Here is a 24,666-nt window from a genome sequence, read left to right as displayed (position 1 = left end):
ACAGCCTACTGCATGAATCAGGGCTAAGGATTCAGAGAGGAGTACCGAGACAGGGCGCTGTGTTATTTTCAGGACCCCATGTACAATATCCTGCCAGCCCCTCCCACCAGCAACGATCTGCCTGCATTGCATAAAGAAGCACAGATATCCAGTGATCATGTCACTGGGTCTGAAATAAAATATGTAATAAAAATTGTGGGGGGGGGGGGTTATTTATCCATACCCATGGAGGCAGATGGAGTACACCCAAAGACAGGATGGGCTAGCATTTTCCCATGGCTGAAAGGTGAGGGAAGTGCAACAATTGGGCACCAGTCATTTTAAGCTCTTTTTAATACTTTTGTTCTTCATAGCAAGTCACAGGAGAGATGGGTGGGGAACTCAGAACACCCTTACTAACTTACAGACTCCAACCAAAGACCTCACTACAGGCAAAAAGGGCCTTTAAGGTTAAATAAACAACCTGCACCATTTTTAGAAGAAACAGTCGTTTCTGCAGTAGCAACAGCATTCATAGTGATCCTCCAAAGGATCTCTAGTGACAGTCATCTCTGGTGCTTCTTCTCAGGCCTGTCTACACTGGGTGGCTACACTAAACTTCATCTCAGGAATGGCTATACTGGGTGGCTAAACTACACTTTACCCCACTTGGGAGGAGAGGGAGGGTGGGAAAGGAAGGATAGTTCCACTTTATTTAAGAATTACCGTCTTTGAACACTTTACGTATTTCTACATATCATAGACCATCTATAATGCCGCATTCCGAACCCTAATCTAGAGGCAGTCATCACTCACGAACCCATGCCGCCTATAGTTTATTAAACTTTTTGGGGCAATTTCATCCCATATATTTCAGCTTGTACAGAGGTAGTGGCAGGTCTATCAGAGTTTGCCATTGGTGGACCGAGGGGGGAAGAGAGCCTGTTCCATTGTAGAAGAATTGCTTTCCTAGCACAGAAGGCTGCGTAGAATACAAATCGTTTTTTGGACTGAGGGGCCTCTAGTGTGTCGCAGATACCCAGTAGCAATGGTATTGGGTCGCAGGGGACCCTAAGTTTACTTATGGAGTGTAGTCTCTACTGCGGCCTCAGCTGCGGGCATGACTACACCACATGGAAAATGGAGCCAACCTCTGCGCCGCATCTATGGCAGGCTGGTCGTCTGTCAGGGTATATTCTAGCCAATCTCTCTGGGGAGTAGTATACCCAGTGTAGGAACTGCAGTTGGGTGAGTTGGTCTCTGGCTGAGACCATTAGTGGGATGTACTGTTGGATACCCTCTTTCCGGTCGTCATCGGCCAATTCAGGTATATCTGATTGCCATCCCGAAAACAGCTGGGAGACCTTTGAGGTATCAAGTCCCGCCAGAATAGAATAAAGAGCAGAGGGAGCTTTACCTGCCCCCGAGGCCCTCAGTAGGGGCCTGAAAGTCCTGACTCTCCAAATTAATAGCTTGTGGAAATTGGGCCTGGAACGCGTGGTGGAGCTGTAGGTATCTAAATAGCATACGGTTAGGCAAGGCCCGGTCCCATTTGAGGTCATCAAAGCTAAGTAGAAGTTGCTCGTCCATCCAGGCAGATGCTCTGATCGGTGTCGGGAAAGTGGTGAGATCTTCCAACTTAAACCTCCCCCCTGGGAGGTCTGTATATATTATTATATCCGCTAGTACATACATCTGCTAGCATCGGTATTCTTGAGCCTATACCTTCTGCTGTGTAATTCCAGCCTTTATAAGGGAACTTCCTAACAGCATACTCTATATCTACAATACCAGTCTCCTCGGCTCTGTATCTCACATCCATCACAAACTGTCCATACAATACTAATCAGTGCATTTATTGCTACTGGCACTTACTACTGAAGCCATATTTATTAGCCTGATTGTTTTTGCTCCTGTATGACTTTCTTACTCGTTTGTGTCCCCTGGATGAACACTACTCCCTTTCTTCCAGGATTAATAGTGACCATTGTTTAATCAATCATTTACATGGGGTGTGTATGGCTGTGTGTGGTGGCCATCTGTGTACAGTATGAACACAACGTTGTCTTATTTTAATGGATTGTTTGTGGTATTTTCTAAAAATGTATTTAATTGTTGATTAATGTGTAAGTGAATTTGCTTAATAAATGTTATATTTTATTTTGCTTATTTGCCTGTTCCTCTCTGAAGAATTGCTTTTTTGGAACTGTTCTTTCAGTTCCTATAATTTTTATTATATGCTTAATAATTCAGAGGAACTCACCACGGGATCATTTAAGATCAGTTATTGGTGGTGTGTGCATTTAGCTAACCATTAGTAGCTGTTGATATTTCCAGCTATATGCCTTATAATTGGATTTATATAGGTAGAGCCTTTGAGTAATTTTTATCCATCCTTTGTTCTTTATATCAAAGCTAAGCAGCCTACCGCCTGACACTATGTCCCCCAAGGTTTTAATTTCAAACTGAGCCCATATTACTGGGTCGGGGATGGTGTCAAAATGGGGTAATTGGGGATTACCTCAAAGTGCGGTGTGTGGGGACCAAGTATCTGGTTTTCCCACCTTGGACTGGACAATATCCCATACCTTTAATGTGGTAACCATCGAAGTGGTAATTCGGAGATTGGACCGGGGTCCTCGGTGCATCAGGTTCTGCATTTCGGCATAGGAGCCAAACAGAGCCGCTTCTAAAGTGGCAGCCGGATTGGCCGGTTCTTCCCGAAAGCCACCAATGGACCGTGACCAGGACCATGGGCCAATAGTATTTAATAAAGCAGGGTAGGGTCAATCCTACCAAGGAGGTTGGAAGTTGTAGTGTCGTTTTCTCTAATTTGCGTGTACTACCATGACAGATGAATGAGGTAATTATGCTATCCAATTTATTAAAGAACGTGTTTGGTATAGGGATCGAGGTCTGCCTAAAAAGATACAAAAAATTAGGGAGAATTGTCATTTTAATTAGATTAATCCTGCCAACTAGGGTAAGAGGTAGGTTTTTTCAGACAGCGCATTTCTGAGACAGGGAGGAGACCACCGGAGTCAGGTTAAGAGTGATATACTGTGATAGATCTCTGTGTATTATGACACCCAAGTATTTAAATTGAGAAACTTGCTGTAGCAGGGTATTGGTTGGCAGTGCGGCATCCGCAGAGGAAATGCCAGAATACCGACCAAATGTGTCAATAATGGATAAGGCTGCCCCTAGGGAGTCAGTATCATTCCTCCGATACAAAAGGGTATCATCGGCGTAGAGGGAAATTCTCTCCTGTACAGGGCCTATGGATAGTCTGCATACTGCCTCAGAGGAACGTAAAAGAATCGCCATTGGCTTAATGGCCAGCTCAAAGAGGGCTGGAGACAGGGTACAGCCCTGTCTCGTGCCTCTATGAAGGTGGAAGGGTGAGGAGAGGGTCGATCACATACATACTCTAGCTGACGGAGAACTATATAGGGCCTGGACCCATGAGATGAAATTAGGTCCAATGCGATGCAGGACCTCCTACATATAGATCCATTCTACTGAATCAAATGCTTTTTCAGCATCAAGGGAGACCACTGCGTCAGACTGCTTGAGAAAATCAGTGGATGCCAGAACTGTATATAGTCTCCGAAGGTTGATGTCCGTCCCCTTACAAGGCATGAACCCCGTCTGGTCCTCGCGACCAAACGTAAGAATAACGTGATTTATTCTACCAGCTAGCACCTTGGTGAGTATCTTAACATCAACGTTAAGCAGAGATATGGGCCTGTAAGATGTACATAGTTCAGGGTCCTTATCTGGCTTGGGAATCACCACAATAATTGTCTCGGCCATGGAGGCAGGAAGAGCACCCCCCCTCCAGGGCTTGGGTCATCATGGCATGTATCTTAGGCAACAATTGTTACCCATGCTGCTTATAGAACTCTGGGGGTAGACCGTCCACCCCAGGAGTCTTCTCCGCCTGTAGGGTACCCAAGGCCTACTGCACCTCCTTGAGTAATTGGGCTGCCTAAGCTGTCCCTAGCCAATGTAGTGAGCGTAGGGAAGGTTATCTGATCCAAGTAGCTTTTCAGTTCCTCATGTGAATACAGCACCCGGGAAGAATACAAGGACTTATAATAGGAGGCAAAGTGAGCATTGATGGCCTGTGGGTTTATTACAAATGTCCCATGGTTATCCTTAATGTGAGCTATACTTGTGACCGGCTGTTGTTCTCTAGCTAACCAGGCCAGAAGCCATCTAGTTTTCTCTCCCTGCTCAAAAATGTGCTCCGTTTGTGCCAGTTGGATTTTTTGTCCTTTTTCATCCTAAGACCCCTTTCACACTGGGGCGGTGCGGGCGTCAGCGGTAAAGTAGTGCTATTTTTAGCGCCGCTTTACCGTCGTTTTAGCAGTGCTATTTGGCCTCTAGTGGGGCGGTTCTAACCCCTGCTAGCCGCTGAAAGAGGGTTAAAACCGCTGGAAAAGCACCGCTATAGCCACGCTGCCCCATTGATTTCACTTGGTAGGAGCGGTTTAGGAGCGGTGAATACACCGCTCCTTCACCGCTCCAAAGATGCTGCTAGCAGGACATTTTTTACTGTCCTGCTAGCGCACTGCTCCAGTGTGAAAGCCCTCCGGCGTTCACACTGGAGTGAAAGGAGCTGCTTTTTTTAGGTGCTATTTTTAGCGCTCTAGCGCTTGAAAAACGCCTCAGTGTGAAAGGGGCCTTAGAACAACTACCTCATGATAAGCTACCTGCATAACTAAACAAGTAACAGATCTTTTAGAAAGGACGTATTGAGACTCCAGAGTATGTGGCTTAGTCTCAGCCTCCTCAGTTACGGCTGCATCATGGCGGACTCTAGAAATAGAGGACTGGTAGCAATCCCAAATATATGCCTTGAAGGCATCCCATACAGCGTCAAAGCAACCTGAGCGGTTATTCAGCAGCCAAAGTTCAAAAATATGTTTACCTACGTCATATTCTATTGTAGGGTCAGAGATCCAGTTTTGAGAAAGTTGCCACAGTCTCTTGGAGGGTGGAGTCATCGTTTGGAAGCAGCAAAACAAGGGAGCATGATCTGAGATACCTCTCTAACCTTCATCAGGAGCCCACTACTAGCATAAATCAGATCTATCCATGAGAGAGTATGGTATGAAGCTGAATGGCAGGTAAAAGCAAGCTCATCAGGGTGCTTCCATCTCCAAACACCTGCCAGACCATATAGCGATGACCATTTGGACAGAGTCTGTGTCATCTTATCTAGAGACGGGTTCGGAAGCATGTTAAAATCTCCAGCTATGATGATGTTATCTGTAGCAAATGTCAGTGGCGGCTGGTGAAGTTTTAGGATGGGGGCGCAAGACCCCGTCCCTCCACGTTTGGCCCCTCCCACTTCTAATAAGCCACACCTCTTATAGAATCCACCCACTCCACCCCCTGTATTCCACTTGCTTCCACTCATAGTGTCAGGATTATACACCCGCTGTGCCCATAATGAGGGGTTCCCACCATCCCTGTGATGAGTTTGTAGCTGGCTTTTATACTGGCAATAGACTTCAGAGAGCAAGTGTACAGGGTACATTATGTAGGTTCAACCTGATCACCACATTTTTCAAGCTGTTCTGGATGCATGTTTATTCAATATTGCCATGTGAAAAACACAGCCAGAAATTTTCGTTTTTTCTTGGAAAAACAATAGCTATCGGTTGTTATTTTGGGGTATTTCCCTTTAGATTGCATATTTGAAAGGAAGTATAGACTAGGGGTCTCTAAACTATGGCATGAGAACCAAATCCGACCTACTACAAGATTTTACCCGGTCTGCATCATATACCAGGCTGCACATTTCAGTCCTGTATTTGTACCTGAAGTTATTTGTGGGTTTTTCTTTGCATCCCAAACAATTTTCCTGGCAGTTGTTGGTCTACCTGACCGTGGTTTGTTTTCAACAGAACCCCTCATTTTCCACTTCTTGATTAGAGTTTGAACACTACTGATTGGCATTCTCAATTCCTTGGATATCTTTTTATATCCCTTTCCTATTTTATACAGTTCAACTACCTTTTCCCGCAGATCCTTTGACAATTCTTTTGCTTTCCCCATGACTCAGAATCCAGAAACATCAGTGCAGCACTGGATGAAAGATGCAAGGGTCTGTCAGGAGTCCAGAAACTCACTGACCGTTTATACACACGCTCTAATTACAAACGTAAACACAGAAGATCACAGAAGAGGATGGTTACCTTTAACCACTTGCTTACTGGGCACTTAAACCCCCCTCAGTCCCAGACCAATTTTCAGCTTTCAGCGCTGATGCACTTTGAATGACAATTGCGCGGGCATACAACACTGTACCCAAATGAAATTTTTATCATTTTTTTCCCACAAATAGAGCTTTCTTTTGGTGGTATTTAGTTACAGCTCGGAGTTTTATTTTTTGCTAAACAAACAAAAAAAGATGCAAAAAAATAAAAATAAATAAATCATGTTTTAATAGTTTGTTATAAAATTTTGCAAACGGGTCATTTTTCTCCTTCATTGAAGTGCGCTGATTAGGCGGCACTGATGGCTGCATTGGTGGGCACTGATGGGCTGCATTGGTGGGCACTGATGGGCTGCATTGGTGGGCACTGATGGGCTGCACTGGTGGGCACTGATAGGCATAGTTAAGGCGGCACTAATAGGCACAGATAAGGCGGCACCGATGGGCACAGATAAGGCGGCACTGATGGGCAAAGATGGGCACAGATAAGATGGCATGGATAGGTGGCACGGATAAGTGGCACGGATGGGTGGCACGGATGGGCACTGATAGGTACCACTGATAGATGGGACTGATGGGCACTGATAGGTGGCACTGATAGGTGGCTCTGATAGGTGGCACTGCTGGGCACTGATGGGCGGCACTGCTGGGCACTGATGGGCGGCACTGCTGGGCACTGATGGGCGGCACTGGGTCGCAGCACCTTTGAGGCAGATTGTGGGCACTGTGGGTGGCACTGTTGGTGGCACTGCTGGATGGCACTGTGGGTGGCATTGTGGGTGGCACTGTAGGTGGCACTGTGGGCACTATGGGCACTGATGGGGGGCACTTACTTTTATTCAGGATGGCACAGCGGTGGGCAGGTGGGCACTGGCAGGGGGCAGGTGGTCAGCTGTATTGCTGGCCGTGATCGGGACTGATGTCCCGATCACGGCCGCCGGTGATCGGCTTTTTTTTTCTCTCCTCGCGCTGTCAGCGCGAGGAGGAATAATAGCCGATTACCGGCTCCGTTCTATCACATGATCAGCTGTCATTGGCTGACGGCTGATCACGTGATAAGGGGTCGGGATCGACCCCTTGCACGGATCGGTGATCAGGCGAGTCTCACGGACTCGCCGATCACAGAGCGCGCCGCGCGCGCCCCTCAGGGGGCGCGCAGGCCGCTCGTATCCGGGACGACGTCAATAGACGTAGTCCCGGAAATGTAGGTCCGCGCTGATGCCGTCATTTGGCAATAGCGCGGATCTGTAGTGGTTAAAAGCCATTTAAACCCCTTTGTGTCAACTTATGTGCATGTCATCAGGCCAAAATCACCAGGGTATGTAAACTTTTGATCAGGGTCATTTGGGTAGTTTCTGTTGTGAATATGATTTAAAAAGAGTAAACACAGTTGATTGATAATAAATGGCTTCAGCCAAACACTAAGCATGAGTGATAGAAATGTTTTTGTGTTATCATCCATATTCTCTGAAAATGCCCAAGAAATCATAAATTCTGCTAGGGTATGTAAACTTGTGTGTGTGTGTGTGTGTGTGTATATATATATATATATATATAATACACACACACACACTATATATAAAATTGAAATGGGAAAGAAGATAAGTATACAATTCATTCATATGCAGTGTATAACATTTACTTGCCTAAAATTTTATAATTTTGTATTTCAGGCCATAATTTATACAGAAAACACATTGAAAGCCGCTGTTCATTCCCTTTAAAGCCTTCAAGAAAGCTACTTGATGCTGGAACGTTTGCTAAAGCTTTGGCTCTTTAGATCCGTATCTCAAGCTACGAATAAACTACACTTGTGTCTTTAGGGCCCATAATGTGTGTTGAAAATTACGCATATATCCAACAAAAAATGTATCAGCCTCGGTTTTCGAAGTTCAAAGGTGAATTTCGACTTTCAAGTGTCAAGGAAAGCCAGCCAGGCCAAGCCGGCACGCAACTTTTAACAAGTTTCATTATCACCCTTTTGATGTGAAAATGTTTCTCTTCCATCAGTATTATGCCTCTCTCCGCAGCCCGCAGAGAAGTGCGTACCTAATTGCAATCACGAAATGCCTGGAGGAGACAACCATTAATAATTCATCCGGTGAAATCACACAGGATTGCCTTTTTGAAAGTGACGTCCCCTTGGTTTTATCCGGAGAGGTTGGGAGGGGACTGCCGAGATGGCAGACATCACTCATTATCAGCTGAGCTTCAAACAGGGGGGGGGGGGGGGGCGGCGAACGGCGTTTGGATGCAAGGGCTTGAATCGCATGTTTACCCTGACAGATACATGAGTATTCTGCTCCTAATTAGCTTTGATGGCTTTGGCTGTCGGTAGATGTGCCGGGGAGAGCAGAGGGGCCTGTAAATAATGGCGGTGTTGATCTGTTTTATAAGCGCGTTGCCAGGATAAACTATAAACCACCGGAGGAGTTTTATTGCCTTTGGATGAGATCCTAGAGAGATGAGGGATAGTCTTCAGAGTTCTGTCTAAACTGAAATAATTAAAATGTATCATGTAAGCTCCAGCGCTGCCATTTTTATCTCCCCCTCAAGGGGGCGCTGACCTGGAACAAGCATGTACATTATAAGTCTCTAGACACGTCTATGATTGTCATTCTGGATACCAGACTAAGGGATCTATCCCAAAAAACAAATGTGTTAAAGAGGAAGTAATCCCTGATGGGTTTACTTCCTCTTTGATTCCCTTCAAAGGTAAAGCATAATGGACTAGTATGCATCGCATAGTAGTCCATTATGTGTCACTTACCTGACACAGGAGCCAGCAAAGTCACCGCTGTCCCCTGTAGTATGGAGCATCCATCTTTTCGGTGGGTCTCGCTGCTCCGCCGCTGTCATTCGGCGAAGCCGTGATGATGTCACTCCCGTGCATGCGCACGGGAGCCGCCACTCGCGGCATATCGCCGTTGACATCGGCTCGCTCAGTGCGCCTGCGCACCACTGTCTATGGCGCATGCGCCGTAGACAGCGGTGCCTGTCTTTCGGCAAATATCTCCTAAACCGTGTAGGTTTAGGAGATATTTCTTGGACCTACAGGTAAGCCTAGATTAAGGTCAAAGTTGGTTGTAAGGGTTTACAACCACTTTAATCAAGCGCAACAAAGCTTTACCATAATTTGCTTAAAGTGAAGTTCCACCCAAAAGTGGAACTTTCACTTTAAGGACTCTTGACCCCCTGGCATGCCACATTTGGCATGTCATTTTTTTTAGGGGGGGAGCGGGTGCCTTGTTTTGACAGGTACCCACCTCCTCCCACTTCCGCTCGCGCCGCCTAAGGGGACTCCTTCTCTCCCCCTCCTTCCCTGCAATCTTCTGGGACATGTTACAGGTCCCAGAAGATTGCTTGGCCATTCAGGACGTGCAGCGTGACTCGCACATGTGCATACCTCTCAACTTTCTAAAATGGGAATGAGGGAGACCTATTAGCAAAAGTATGCAGGCATAGGACACGCCCCCCCCCCCCCAAAGGAGAATTGTACAAAAAAAAAAGATTGGTTAAAACCACAAGTGCTTTTTACCACTACAATTCCTTTATATTGGCTTTTAGTATTTACAAATGCAGCAATTTAGGGATTGGATGAAAGTTTTACCACTGGGAAACACTTTTTGATAGATAAAAAGTGCATTTTATATACAACTATATAGAGCAGACCAAAATGAGGGACAAATGAGGAGAAATGAGGGACAGAGGGACATTGCTCCAAATCAGGGACAGTCCCTCGAAATCATGGACCCTTGGGAGCTATGCATGCGCAGTTCGCACCCGGCTGTGAAGCCGTAAGCTGTCCCACCCGGGTGCCCACACTTTTAATGTTGGCACCACGGAGAGGCGGGGGAGAGAACGGAGGCTTCAAGCGGCCGCACCGCTGGACAGGTGAATGTGTGTTTAATAAAAGTCAGCAGCAGCAGTTTATTAAAAGTTGCTGACTTTTAATAAACAGAAAAAAAGCGTGGAATGCCGCTTTAACGTATTTATTTCTTAGAATTGTCATCGCCATCTAGTGATATGAATGCAGTATTTTTCCTAAAGGTGGTATTTCAGGAAAAAGCCTTGTTCACACGGGGTGTATTAATCCGTGCGAGGGGCAGCAGTCCCAACTGAAACCAATGGGACTGCCTGCACGGGGATGCATGGAACACCTGTACCTTGGAAGGCAGTACCACTGCTGAACCTGACCCATTCAAGCAATTGGGGATGATCCACGCATGCCCTCATTTTGTGATTAAATAACACTTCTAATCATATGGATTTAATCACAAGAGTCCCCCCTTACATCAGAGTATGCAGGTCCCCCCTTACATCAGAATCCACAGAGCCCCCCCCTACATCAGAGTCCACAGAGCGCCCTTATATTAGAGTCCGCAGAGCGCCCCTTACATCAGAGTCCACAGAGCGCCCCTTACATCAGAGTCCACAGAGCGGCCCTTACATCAGAGTCCACAGAGCGGCCCTTACATCAGAGTCTGCAGAGTGCCCCTTACATCAGAGTCCACAGAGCGGCCCTTACATCAGAGTCCACATAGCGGCCCTTACATCAGAGTCTGCAGAGTGCCCCTTATATCAGAGTCCACAGAGCGCCCCTTATATCAGAGTCTGCAGAGTGCCCCTTACATCAGAGCCCCCTTATGTCAAAGTCCACAGGGTCTTCCTTACACCAGAGTCCACAGAACCCCCTTACATCAGAGTCTGCAGAGCCGCCCCTTCCATCAGAGTCCACAGGATTTCTACTTACACTGAAGGTGGATCTCTGTGGACTCTGGAATGTAAAGTGGAACCCTCCTTTAAGGGGTGTCCTGTTGTTAGGGAAAATTCTGTTGGCTGTCCCTTAAACATTAGTTTACTAACTGGGAGGCAGGAGACCTCACTCACAGTGGATGGATGGGGAGGCATCGGCTATTGGCACCTCTGCCCTTCTGGCTGCCGGCTTCAAACTTCTTGCCCACACATCCCTCTCTCTGAGGCATAGCACTGCTAGGGAGTGTGGAGCACTGCAGACACAGGAGGAGAGAGTGGGAGGAGGAGAAGCTGATCATCTCTCTCTCTCTCTCTCTCTCCTCTTTCATCCATGTGTGGGGAAGGCTGAACAGTCAGCGTTGGCTCTGGGCTTGCAGAGAGTCACTCGAAGCTTAGAGTCCAGCAGTCGCTGGGGGGGGGGGGGGGGGGGGTCACAGTCTTAGGCTCTGCCCCCCCCCATCACAATGGTGGAACTCCAGGGCCCAGTCCTAAATGTGACTTTTGTGACACCAGTAGTAATGTTGCTGCTGCTGAGTCACTGGTGGGAGGAGTAGTTGAACTAGTGATTCACTGCTGAGAGGGGAAGCAGGGGGAGCTAAGCTGCTTGGAAGTGAAGCAGAGCCCATTGAGCCACTGAATTACTGCTGGGAGGGGGAGCTGAGCTGCTGAGTCTCTGCTGGGACAGAACAGAGGAGGAGCTGAGTTGCTGAGCTACTGCTGGGAGGGGGAACAGAGCTGCTGATTCACTGCTGGGAAGAGAAGCAGGGCAAGTTGAGCCACTTAGTTATTGCTGGGAGGAGGAGCTGAGCTGCTGAGTCTCTGATGGGACAGGGAGGAGGGGTAGCTAACCTGCTGAGTTACTGGTGGGGGGGGGGGGGGGGGGAGCAGAATTGCTGACTGCTGGGAAGGAAAGCAGTGGAAACTAAGCTGCTGAGTCACTGCAGGGAGGCAGAGCAGGAGAGCTGAACTACTGGTTCAATGATGAGAAGAAAGCAGGGGAAGTTGAGCTCCTGAGTCACTGCTGAGAGGGGGAGTTGAGTTTCTAACAGTTCTACATTGCTTTGTCATCTCTGGAATGAGCTAAACTTTCTAGTTTCTATCTCTGGAGAATATTCTCTATTTATTTTTATATGGGGGTCAGTGACTCCAATATTGAAATGTATGTCTGCTAAATAATTGGAAAAGAAATATCACTACAGCCCCCTGAACTCACATATACAGTAGTTATGCCAAGAACTGTGCTGACGTCATCACGTCAGTGTGACGACTGCAAATGGAACATTAGATTTCAAGCTGTTGTAGGGATAAGGACAGAAACAAAACAAAGTAAAATAAATCTAATAAAATAAGACCTAGAGATGTTCTGCAGCTTTTTCTCTTTCCCCTCACTATATCCAATGCGTGTTTGATCTATCTGGTATGAACAGTACACATCTTACACAACACAGTTAAAAGACTTCCTGCGGGCCCCCCGTAGCTGATTGCATCCACTTTGGTGGGATTCCATCCGCCTACGCTTAAGTGAAGCTGCACTTATGAATAATCTGCCATCTTGCTGATTTAGATACAGCAAAAATGTAAAGTGAAAAAGCATTAAAAGGGATTATCCTGCATTGTCAAACGATACAGTGCATCAAGGGTTTAGGCGGTGTGGCTGCAAGGACTGTGCATGCGGAGTCTATTGTACTGTGACAGAGGACACAGTGATCAAAGCCGAGCTATACAATAAGCTGGGAATCACGCCTGATCGCTGACATTATGGAAAGCTCCCTGTTTGGGTGGAATTTGTGCTGAAGTACAATACAACAGCGCCCCCTGGAGGAAGGTGTGAGTCACTGTTAAACAAGGAGAATCCCACATTACATAAATAGTTTAAAGAAGTTGTAAAACCTTGTTTAAAAAAAATAACAAACATATCATTTTTAACTCCACTGTGCAGTTTCTTTTGCACAGAGTGGCCCCCGATCATCCTCTTCTGGGGTCCCCCAGCGGCGCTCCTGGCTCCTCCCTGCATCGTATAACCCCCTAGGGCAGAAATATGCAATTAGCGGACCTCCAGCTGTTGTAAAACTACAAGTCCCATCATGCCTCTGCCTCTGGGTGTCATGCTTGTGGCTGTCAGAGTCTTGCTATGCCTCATGGGACTTGTAGTTCTGCAACAGCTGGAGGTCTGCTAATTGCATATCCCTACCCTTCGAGAAGTGCCCTCCCCAGAGGATACAGTGCGGGCGAGCTCCCGAGTCTGGCTTTTGCGTCCATAGACACAGAATGCCGGACTCGGCTCCACCCCCCAGCATTGTTAGATTTGATTGACAGCAGCAGGAGCCAATGGCTGCGCTGCTATCAATCTATCCAATGAACAGCCTAGACAACGGGCAGACAATGAAAGAGTTAATATGGCGCTCACAGAGTAAAGCTCAATACATAAATAACAAAAATGACTAATTCTAAAAATATATGGAAAAACAACATATGGAAAAACAACTAGAAAAAATGGCTGAATATGAAAAACCTAAAGGGGTGGAGGAGCAGAAAAAAAAAATTCAATAAAAAGGAAAGGGAGGGGGGGGGGAATATAACCAGTCAATAAGCAAAATTCAAGTCCAAATATGGAGTCCAACAATTAATGCATGTGAGGATGTAAAAATGCTGAAAACAGAGGAAAACATGCCAGTCCAAAAAGCTAGAAGAAGCTCCGCAACAAAGACAAAAAGAAAGGACAGCGCCCTCTAAGTGCAGCGTGTACAATAAAAACATTTATTTATGAGGATTAAAAACACTCACATTTAGGTAGTGTTAAGCTAGCATATCAGCAAGTTTGAGGCAGTTTCAGAAGTTTTTTCACCTTAATGCGGAGTTCCGCCCAAAAATGGAACTTCCACTTTTCGGAATCCCCCCCCCGTGTCACATTTGGCACCTTTCGGGGGGGGAGCAGATACCTGTTTAATCCAGGTATTTGCTCCCACTTTTGGGCATAGATAGCCGCAGTATCTGCGGATATCTACGCCATGTCCGGCCCCTCCTTCGCCCCCCCGATGTCTTCTAGGAAACACACAGGCCCTAGAAGACAGAAGGGAACCAGTGGGATTGCGCAGCTCGATTTGTGCATGCGCAGTAGGGAACCTGGCTGTGAAGCCGCAATACTTAACTTTGCGGTTCCTTTACCAAAGAAGGAGGAGCCTCCACCTGAGAGCCGAGGGACAAAATGGCTTTGGGTGCTGAAATCGCGGGTGCCCTGCACAGGTAAGTGTCCATATTTTAAATGTCAGCAGCTGCAGTATTTGTTTAAATAAAAAATTGGCAGAACTCCGCTTTAAAGCATAGGATGCATTAAGGTAAAAAAACAAAATGGTGTACAACCCCTTTAAGACTGAAAAAAATTATTATTATATAGGAACCACAGAAAAAAAAATGTCAAATATTAATTCCTCCACAATTGTTTAAAGAGGAAGTACAGTGTTTTTTTTCAGCAAGTATATTCTTTAATTATAGTTCAAAAGCTAAAGTGGCTGTTAACTCATACATATACCCAATAAAGAGACTGGTCTCCTCTTCTCTACATTTGTTCAAAGTGCAGAATCTATAAAGCTTGTCTGAGCTTTCAGTTAAAAAGGGGAGAAGAGCTGAAATTACATTCTGCAGAGCTCAGTGAGGAGAGCTATGAGAGCTGATTGGAGTCAAAGCCCCCCCCCCCCTCCTCAACACAGCACACAGGAACAGAGCTAAGGCCATCAACCACAAGCTGTGTGCTGGAGCTCCCTCCCGTCAATTTCTTTCTCTTGGCATAAGGAAAACTTATCAGAAGTGATTCATGCGGATAGCAGAGGAATGAAGCGGCAGACAAACACTGATTTAATGAAAATACTGTATACTCTCTTATACCTTGAAGCTGGGTTCACACTATTGTGAATTAGATACGGGATCCCCACATCCAGTTCGCAATAGCAGGAGATTGTTCCCGGTTCTCTATGGAGCCGGTTCGCATATCTCCAATGCAGCTCCGGTGAGAATTTGCACCTGTGCGTCTTTTGGCCTGTTTCAGGTCCGAATTAAAGTGGTGTTGCCACCAAAAAATTAAAAGTGCTTAAAATTCGTAAAAAAAATAAAAAAAAAATAATTGGCAAAAAAAAAAATTTTTACTCACCTCTAAATACCGGTTGCTAGGGGGTCCCTCGTAATCTGCCTTCCTCATTGCCCAGGCTGGTGACATCACTTCCCCTCGCGCCGCACATTCACCTGGGACCTGTCATGTGTCCCAGGTGACTGTACGGCGTATCACGGCGCCCTGCGCCGCTCGCGCATGCGCAGTGGGTGCCCGGCTGTGAAGCCACAGCCGGGTGCCCACAGTATGCATGACGGCGCCGCGAGCGGAGCGGGGAGCGAGGGGGGGGCTTCGTTCCCCCGCATCGCTGGACCCTGGGGCAGGTAAGTGTCCGATTATTAAAAGCCAGCAGCTGCAGTATTTGTAGCTGCTGACTTTTAATTTTTTTTTTTAGGGGGTACCCCACTTTAAGGACAAAATTCAGGCTGAAATCGGACCTGAAATGGTGAACAGGGACGCACCGGACCCCTGCTGGGAGCTGCATCGGCATTACGTGTGAACCCAGCCTTAAAGTCCCATTATAGAGGGGGAATTTTTTTTGCATGTATATTTACCTTTTGCCCCCCTTTTATGTTTTCATTATAGTAGAGATCAATGTTATTACCCTAATCAATGTTCCCACTACAGAGTGCTGAGGTCCGGGGGCCACACATAATTTACCCAAGGCATAGCTTCCAACTGTCCCTGATTTTAAGGGACTGTCCCTGATTTGGAACAAAGTCCCTCTGCCCCTCTTTCCTCCTCATTTGTCCCTCATTTTGGTCTGATCTATATTGTTGTATATAAAATGCACTTTTTATCTTTCAAAAAGTGTTTCCCAGTGCTAAACCTTTCATCCAATTTCTAAATTGCTGGATTTGTCAATTTTAAAAGCCAATATAAAGGAATAGTAGTGGTAAAAAAAAAAGTCCTTATGGATTTAAATAACCTTTTTTTTGGGGGTTAATTCTCCTTTAAGGGGGTGTGGCAGAAGGCATGTCCTATGCCTACATACGTTTGCAAGTAGGTGTCCCTCATTCCCATCTCAAAATGTTGGGAGGTATGCCAAAGGGCCACATATGGTGCTCGGGGCTCAGGTTGGGTACCAGTGAGCTAGATGATGCTGGGCACCCTCCAGCCAGGAAACAAGCCGGGCTCTAACTGACTTGCTGCAGCTTCTACTGCACATTGTGAGAAGTTCACAGCGTGCAGTGAAGTCAGAGTGAGCAATTCCAGTACAGGAGAGGAGCCTGTACAACTGTACAAGAACAGAATACTGGAGGTCAGATTTAAAGGTTGTATCCACTCCAAAAAGTCTGAATCCATCTATTAGAAAGGCTGAAAAAAAAAAAACATTCACAGCTAAGAACACATACTTAGCGATTTCCCCCAGACCTCCCTGCGCTCTGAGATGACAGGAGGGGATTGGGTTACCCGCAGCGAGCACAAACGATGACATACATTTAGTAATTAGGGAGATTATTGATGTCTGTCATTCTATTGTCAGATTGGACAGATGACAAGAAACAAATGGCAGGGAAGTTGGAGGAAAATGAAGCAGAAAATGGCATTGGTTACATGATTGCCTTCTCCGTCTTTCTTCATTTCTCCGAGATGGGAGGACGAGCCGTACATAACGCTGTGTTTTTGCATAAATAAAACAAAAATAAAATGATATTAAATTATAGCTGAAGATGTGATAAAGATAATACGGGGGATGATCTCAAATCACACTGCCCTAAATTGCATGTGATTTGCACAGGAATGCAGTGCGATTCCTGTGCAAATCACATGCGATGTGACAGTGTGAACCGGAGCTAAAAGGCATGTGATGTGCTGGGTGCTATGGTGCCAAATATTGTGAAAAGAAACCCCAATGCATTGTACAGTTCACCCAATGCACCACAACACATGAATGTATGGGTTGCCTCCTAAAATACATACCAGACCCTAATTCAAGTATAAAGCCTGAACCATACCTGGCCACATGCCTTCAACATCAGGGGATGCCCTGCCAGGGGTGTGGCCCACCCTGGGGGTAGGGGTCTACCCTTCAACATGATGAGAACAAAGGCATCTTCCCCTCAACCCTGGCCAAATGGTTGTGGGGGTCTTGTAGGATGTAAATAGGAAAAATGACTGCGCTAACCCAATACGTGAGAAGTGTACAGCTGCTTCATAATAATGTGACAAAGATTCTAAATAGGGGGTGATGAAGGATGTAGCGCTAAAAACAATAAACATGTATACCAATATACAAATAATGACTGGGTGATAAAAATCTATCTCAAATAAAACAATCAAAAATAAATGAAAGTGTAAGTACAAAAAGGCCAATAAGTGGGTGGTGGTCTGAGGAGGCCTATAATGCACAATGCTCTGGATATTGGTGGTCAGAAGATGCCTGTAATGCACAGTACTCTGGAGTGGTCAGAGGAGGCCTATAATGCACACAGTGCTCTGGATGGTGGTCTAAGGAGGCCTTTAATGCACAGTGCTCTGGGATGGTGGTCTGAGAGGCCTGTAGTACACAGTGCTCTGGATGCTGGTGGTCTGAGGAGGACTGTAATGCTGTATAGTGCTCTAGACGGAGGTCTGAAGAGGAGACCTGTAATGCACAGTGCTCTGGATGGTGGTTTGAGAGGCCTGTAATGCACAGTGCTCTGGACGGTGGTCTGAGAGGCCTGTAATGCACAGTGCTCTGGACGGTGGTCTGAGAGGCCTGTAATGCTGCATAGTGCTCTGGATGGTGGTCTGAGGAGGCCTATAAGCACAGTGCTCTGGATGGTGGTCTGAGGAGGCCTATAATGCACAGTGCTTTGGGTGGTGGTCTGAGGAGGCCTATAATGCACAGTGCTCTGGATATTGGTGGTCAGAGGAGGCCTGTAATGCACAGTACTCTGGAGTGGTCAGAGGAGGCCTATAATGCACACAGTGCTCTAGATGGTGGTCTAAGGAGGCCTGTAATGCACAGTGCTCTGGGATGGTGGTCTGAGAGGCCTGTAATACACAGTGCTCTGGATGCTGGTGGTCTGAGGAGGACTGTAATGCTGTATAGTGCTCTGGACGGAGGTCTGAAGAGGAAAACCTGTAATGCACAGTGCTCTGGACCATGGTCTGAAGAGGAGACCTGTAATGCACAGTACTCTGGACCGTGGTCCTGCGGAGCCCTGTAATACACAGTGCTAACAACTAAGTGGTAAGCATGCTATGGACTTACTTGCTGGGAGAGAAAGACTCAGGGGCTCTACACAGCCGGAGCTCCGTGAAAACTGGAAGTTCTCGAGGGTAAACCTCCCTCCTCACATTTTAATTTAGAAAACTGAATTGATTTCTGTCATAGTTTTTGTCAGTGGAGGGAAATGTGGTGTACTTTTCATTTCGTTTTTATCCCTGTAAGGGCTCATATACACTTGCTACGGCTTCAACACACATTGACGGTTAGTTTACATTTGCTTCAAAACAAGGCTTCGGACAGCCTTTGTTAAAGCTCACTAAACACCAGTCAAAGCTCCTGTCACTAAATAAAATGGTAAGCTTACAGTACTGTTTACACCTTGCTTTTACTTTTTGCTTCGCTTCAAAAATGATACCCCATGTAGCTTTAGTGGTGCTTCAAAGCGTCTTCAAATCCTCCATAGAAGTCTATGGCAAAGCTCACTTGAAGCTCCACAAAGCCTCACTGAAGCGCCAAGCAAATCAAGGTGTAAACAGGAATGTAGGATAACCATTTTATTTAGTGACAGCGTTTAGAGAGCTTTAACAAAGCCTGTCCGAAAGCCTTGTTTTGAAGCAAAATGTAAACTAGCCCTAAGAAGATGAAATGAAGACCTGTGACATCATAGTGACATCATAGGGCAGCCCAGCAGCACATGGGGCATTTTATAACATACGTTTTTCTGCTAACACACCCTAAGCCGCAGCACCATTGAGTTCAATGCAGGACAACTAATGAAAGGATCAGACACCATTGAAATGAATGGACGGCTCTAGAAGAGAGCAGACTGGAAATAGCCGCGTCGTGCCCCGAGCCTCATCGCCTGGGTTTTGGCACTGAGGAAACTCTACATACATAGAGCTGAGAATGCGGGCGGGGAATCAACTTTGCCCAATTCTGATTAGCTAGTGTTGGGTAGAAAGGGCGTGCCGAGCGCGCTCATTGGCTCCCTGTTGCAAAGCAACCGAATCCCCGCCTTGCCCGGTCTCTTAGCAACCAGACGCGTCTCTTCCGGATAGTTGATAGCGTTGCCATAGTGACGGTTCTGAATCCAGGTGAAGCGCAGTCCGCCATGTCCGCTCAGGTCCTCGTCTCCCGGCCCCCCGCCCCGCAGACTGTCCCCCCTCAAAGCCTGCCCGTGCGCTCGGTGGAGGCGCCCTATAACACCGGGGAGAGCTCCTCGTCCGGCCTGGCCACCGCCGGTTTCCGCACCGCCAAGTACCTCCTGGAGGAATGGCAGCAGGCCGGCTACACGTCCTTCTACCAGGCGTTCAGTGACCGGGACGGCTCGGAGAAGAACCGCCATGAGGCCAAGCAGCTGTCGGCGGAGTTGGAGGCGCGGGCACAGCGCAGCCAGGCGGACTCCACCAAGAAGCTGGGAGAGAGGCTGCTGGATGTCCACTACTGGAGGGCGGAGCTAGAGAGGGAGATCCGTGACGTCACCGCAGAGACACACCTCCTCCTGCAGTGCAAGAACCGCCTGCAGGCGGCGCTGGACGCCACTGACGTCCCCTTCATCATCTCCACCGACAACCTGCACTGCCGTGAGCGCAGAGAGGGCGGGGAGCTGGTGCGCGACGGGGCGGAGCTAGAGCTCATCAAGGTAAGAGAGAGGAACTCACCAAACAGGGGCAGCGTGGGGGTGGAGCTTACCAAGGGGCAGCGCTGGGGTGGAGCTTACCAAAGAACAGTGGATGTGGGAGGGGCTTATCAAGAGCCAGTACTGAGGATGGAGCTTACCAAAGCACAGTCGATGTGGGAGGAGCTTATCAAGGGGCAGTACTGAGGGTGGAGCTTACCAAGGCATGGTGGATGTGGGAGGAGCATATCAAGAGGCAGTACTGAGGGTGGATCTTACCAAAGTACATTGAATATGGGAGGAGCTTATCAAGGGGCAGTACTAAGGGTTGAGCTTACCAAGGCACATTGGATGTGGGAGGAGCTTATCAAGGGGCAGGCCTGGGGGTAGAGCTTACCAAGGCACAGTCTCTTATGCATCTCCCCTTAGGTGAAAGCAGACCTCCACCCTAAAGTGGAAGCTCCGCTCATCGGAACCCCCCCTCCCCCTCCGGTGCCACAATTGGCACCTTTCAGGGGGGAGGGAGGTGCAGATTGCTCGTCCTCTGCTGCCGACATCGCTGGAACCTGGAACAGTTAAGTGTCCATTTATTAAAAGTCAGCAGCTGCAGTATTTGTAGCTGCTGACTTTAAATTTTTTTTTTTTTAAGGTGGCACTCCGCTTGAAGTCCTATAATGAGTTTCTAGGAAAATCCATCCAGGCCCATAGCCCCCACACCACTGGGGCCTCTAAACAGCTGCATCGTCCACTGACTGCTTGAGGGCAGCAGCCCCTCAGGTTCTGGACTCCTGCGGAGAGAGAACCCAGATCTCCAGTGCTTCAGACTATTTATCACCTTCCCAGCCCCCTTCTGAACACGCCTCTCCAGGGATTGGCTGGAGCATGATAAATATTCAGGATGGTTATTTGAATTTCCCTCCCTAAGCTCTGGAAGCTTCTTCAGCCATTTTGTATGGCTGAATTTGCATCGCATTCAGACCAATATGGTGCAGGACCCTTTTTTTTGGTCAGCACTGGAATCGTTTTGCATGGGTATTCAGACCCATGTGATCCAATTCCTGTCCGATTCCAAACTTCACACTGCGATCTGCAAACCGATTTGGGGGTGTCATTAACTTTACAATGACAACCGCATTGGTTCCCATAGAGCAGTGTGAACTGCCTGCGAGTCCAACGCAATGCAGGAACCCGCACAGGAATCTCTGTGGTTCCCGTATCACACCAGTGTGAACCCAGCCTTAAAGTGGTTGTAAACCCTTACAAACTACTTTGACCTACATGTAAGCCTAGATTAAGGCTTACCTGTAGGTCCAAGAAATATCTCCTAAACCTACACGGTTTAGGAGATATTTAGACAGTGACAGCTGTCTATGGCGCCAATGCGCCGTAGACAGCAGCACGCAGGCGCACTATCACCGTTAGCAGCATGCCGCTGCTTACGGTAATATGCTGTTAGTAGCGGCTAGGGATGAGCTTCGTGTTCGAGTCGAACGTACGTTCGACTCGAACATTGGCTGTTCGTGCGTTCGGCGAATTCCGAACGTTTTGGCCGTTCGCGTCAAAATTCGAGTGACGCGCGCGCGGACCACAATGCACTGCGTTGGCGCAGTGCATTGCTGTCCGATGATTGGCCAAGCATGCACTGTGACCCCGCATGCTTGGCCAATCGCAGCGCCGGCAGCGAGGAGAGCCATGATTGGCCACAGGCATCCTGCCTGTGGCCAATCATAGCTCAGACTGTGTAGTGCACGCCCCACACTATATAAGGCCGCCTTTAAGGCGGCCTCCTGTAGTGTGTTACTTTGCATCTGAAGCAGTGGGTGTTCTGTGTACCTTCAACACAGTACACACCAATCGTTTTTGGCTGATTTCCTATCTTGCTGCTGTGTAGTGGTTGTTGTCTGTGCCCTGACTGCAGTATACACCACTATATTCACCTCACCTATATAGCTAGTGATCTAGCTTTAACCACTTAACAACTGCCCATTGCCGATTAACGGCTTCAGGGCGGTTGTTTAACTCAGAGAGGCCGTTAATTAACGGCCTCCCAGAATTCTGCTCTCGCGTGCCCCGAGGTGTGCGCACTCGAGAGCATCCGTGACCGCCGGGTCCATAGGACCCGGCGCATCACGGTAAACGGCCGCTCATAGCGGCCGTTTACCACGTGATTGCTCCGTCAAATGACGGAGTGATCACTTGGAAACAAACCGGCGTCATGTTATGACGCCTGTTCCTCCCTCCCCTTTCTGTACCGATCGGTACAGCGGAGGGGAAAGAGATCGGTGTCAGCAGCGATGTGGGCTGCATCTGCAGTGCCCACATCGCTGCTCACCGAATTTAACCCCTCAATTCCCTGCCAATACTCTGCAATACCAGTGCATACTCTGCATTACCCCGCCATTACTCTGCAGTACCCCGCCATTACTCTGCAGTGCAGTACCCCGCCATTACTCTGCAGTGCAGTACCCCGCCATTACTCTGCAGTGCAGTACCCTGCCATTACTCTGCAGTACCCCGCCATTACTCTGCAGTACCCCGCCATTACTCTGCAGTGCAGTACCCCGCCATTACTCTGCAGTGCAGTACCCCGCCATTACTCTGCAGTGCAGTACCCTGCCATTACTCTGCAGTACCCCGCCATTACTCTGCAGTACCCCGCCATTACTCTGCAGTGCAGTACCCCGCCATTACTCTGCAGTGCAGTACCCTGCCATTACTCTGCAGTACCCCGCCATTACTCTGCAGTACCCCGCCATTACTCTGCAGTGCAGTACCCCGCCATTACTCTGCAGTGCAGTACCCTGCCATTACTCTGCAGTACCCCGCCATTACTCTGCAGTACCCCCCAATACTCTGCAGTACCCGCCATTACTCTGCAGTACCCCCAATACTCTGCAGTACCCTGCTATTACTCTGTAGTACCCCGCCAATACTCTGTAATACCCTGCCATAAATTGCCATACCCAGCCATACTCAGAGATACCCAGCCATACACGGTGATACCCTGAAGTACCCAGCCATAGACGACCCCCACCCCTCACCGCCCTCTGGTGCTTCTACCAACTCGCCAGTACGATCAAAGCCAGAATCTTTTTTTTAATTTTTTATTTCAGGCTTCCCAGCCTAGAGGTGAGATGTGGGGTCATATTGACCCCCCAGATTTCACTGTAAAGAGGACCTGTCATCCCATATTCCTATTACAAGGGATGTTTACATTTCTTGTAATAGAAATAAAAGTGATCAAAAATATATTTTTGGGAAAAAAAATGTCAAACTAAAATAAAGTAAAATGAACAATAAAAAAATAAAATAAAAATTTAAGCGCCCATGTCCCCATGTGCTCGCATGTGCCACACATGTGAGGTATCGCCGAGAATGTTAGAGCGAGAGCAATAATTCTAGTCCTAGACCTCCTCTGCAACTCAAAACATGTAACCAGTAAAAAAATATTTAAAGCGTCGCCTATGGGGATTTTTTAAGTAGCGACGTTTGGCGCCATTCCACGGGCATGTGCAATTTTGAAGAGTGACATGTTTGATATCTATTTACTCAGCATAACTTCATCTTTCACTTTATGCAAACATTGGGCTAACAAGTGGTTAATAATAGAGCTTGCAGTCAGTAGTGTTAGGAGATAGTGCGTGCTGTCTGCGTGCTCTGTACCCAGTACATACCGCTATAATATAGGGCAGGCCCCTACTTTCAAACATCCAACTTACAAACATCTCCTACTTGCAAACGCAAGGAGACAGCAGCAAGTGAGATGAAAAAAGATGGACGACAAAACAAAATTATACAGGGGTGATAACCCTACCCTATGTTTTCCAAAAAGCTTAAAGATATTTTTTTTGACTGGAGCTACACTTTAAAAATGTACCGGTTGAAAATGACAAACAGATTCAACTTAACACAACAAACCTACACAGTCCCTGTCTTGTTTGCACCGCCTGTATACTGCTGTTCTGAGTATATAGGGCCTGAGGGCCACACGCATTTCCTTTTTTTAATATGGGTACGGGGTTCCCCTTAATATGTGTACAAGACCCAAATAGGCTGGTAATGGGCAGGGAGGGCTACCCATGCCATTTTTCTGAATGATTTTCAACCATATTGCAGGAACCAGATATAACATTAAAACCGCAAGCAGTTTTAAATGGTGTTATTTCCGTTTAATGTCATTTTGTGCAGGGACTGTTCTAAACACGGGAAACACGTGGCACTTCACAGGCATACTATAGACACCCCCCAGGCACCATATTTAAAGGAATATTTCACTTTTTTTTTCACTTTAATCGTCATTAAAATCACTGCTCCCGCCAAAACGGTAGTTTTTAAAACTTTTTTTTGCAGTGACCCATGTCCCCTGAGGCAGGAGGCAGGTCGCCAAACCCTTTTTAGCACACTATCTTGCATATTAGCCGTTAAAATTAGCACTTTCCAATTCGAACGTTCGAGTCCCATAGACTTCAATGGGGTTCTAACGTTCGTACCGAACGCGGGGGTCGTTCGCAAGTTCTGGTGCGAACCGAACCGGGGGGTGTTCGGCTCATCCCTAGTAGCGGCTCCCGCGCGCATGCGTGGGAGTGACGTCATCGCTGCTCCGGCGCTGTGAGTGGCCGGAGCAGCGATATCCGGAAGAAGATGGATGCTCCGGACTACAGGGGACAGCGGTGACATCGCAGACTCCTGTGTCAGGTAAGTGACACATAATGGGCTACTATGCGATGCATAGTAGTCCATTATGCTTTACCTTTGCAGGGAATCAAAGAGGAAGTAAACTCATCAGGATTTACTTCCCCTTTAAAGTGATCGTAAAGGATAATTAT

The 24,666-nt window shown here is 47.4% G+C and overlaps 1 protein-coding gene across 1 annotated transcript in view; it reads left to right on the top strand.

Moving 5' to 3' along the window:
* Positions 1-19,274: 19,274 nt before the first annotated feature.
* Positions 19,275-24,666, top strand: part of TEKT4 (tektin 4) — a 111,754-nt gene continuing 106,362 nt past the window's right edge. Inside the window, exon 1 of the mRNA XM_077449410.1 lies at positions 19,275-19,864. Within this exon, the coding sequence (XP_077305536.1) occupies positions 19,334-19,864 (531 nt within the window). The 5' untranslated portion in view covers positions 19,275-19,333. The remainder of the gene's footprint in view (positions 19,865-24,666) is intronic.

The sequence above is a fragment of the Lithobates pipiens genome, unplaced genomic scaffold, assembly GCF_037356315.1.
Source record: "Lithobates pipiens isolate NorthernLeopardFrog02 unplaced genomic scaffold, aLitPip1_a1.2 Scaffold_22, whole genome shotgun sequence".
Lineage (NCBI taxonomy): Eukaryota > Metazoa > Chordata > Amphibia > Anura > Ranidae > Lithobates > Lithobates pipiens.
Note: the sequence above shows the minus strand (reverse complement) of the source record. Positions and strands in the feature narration are given on the sequence as shown.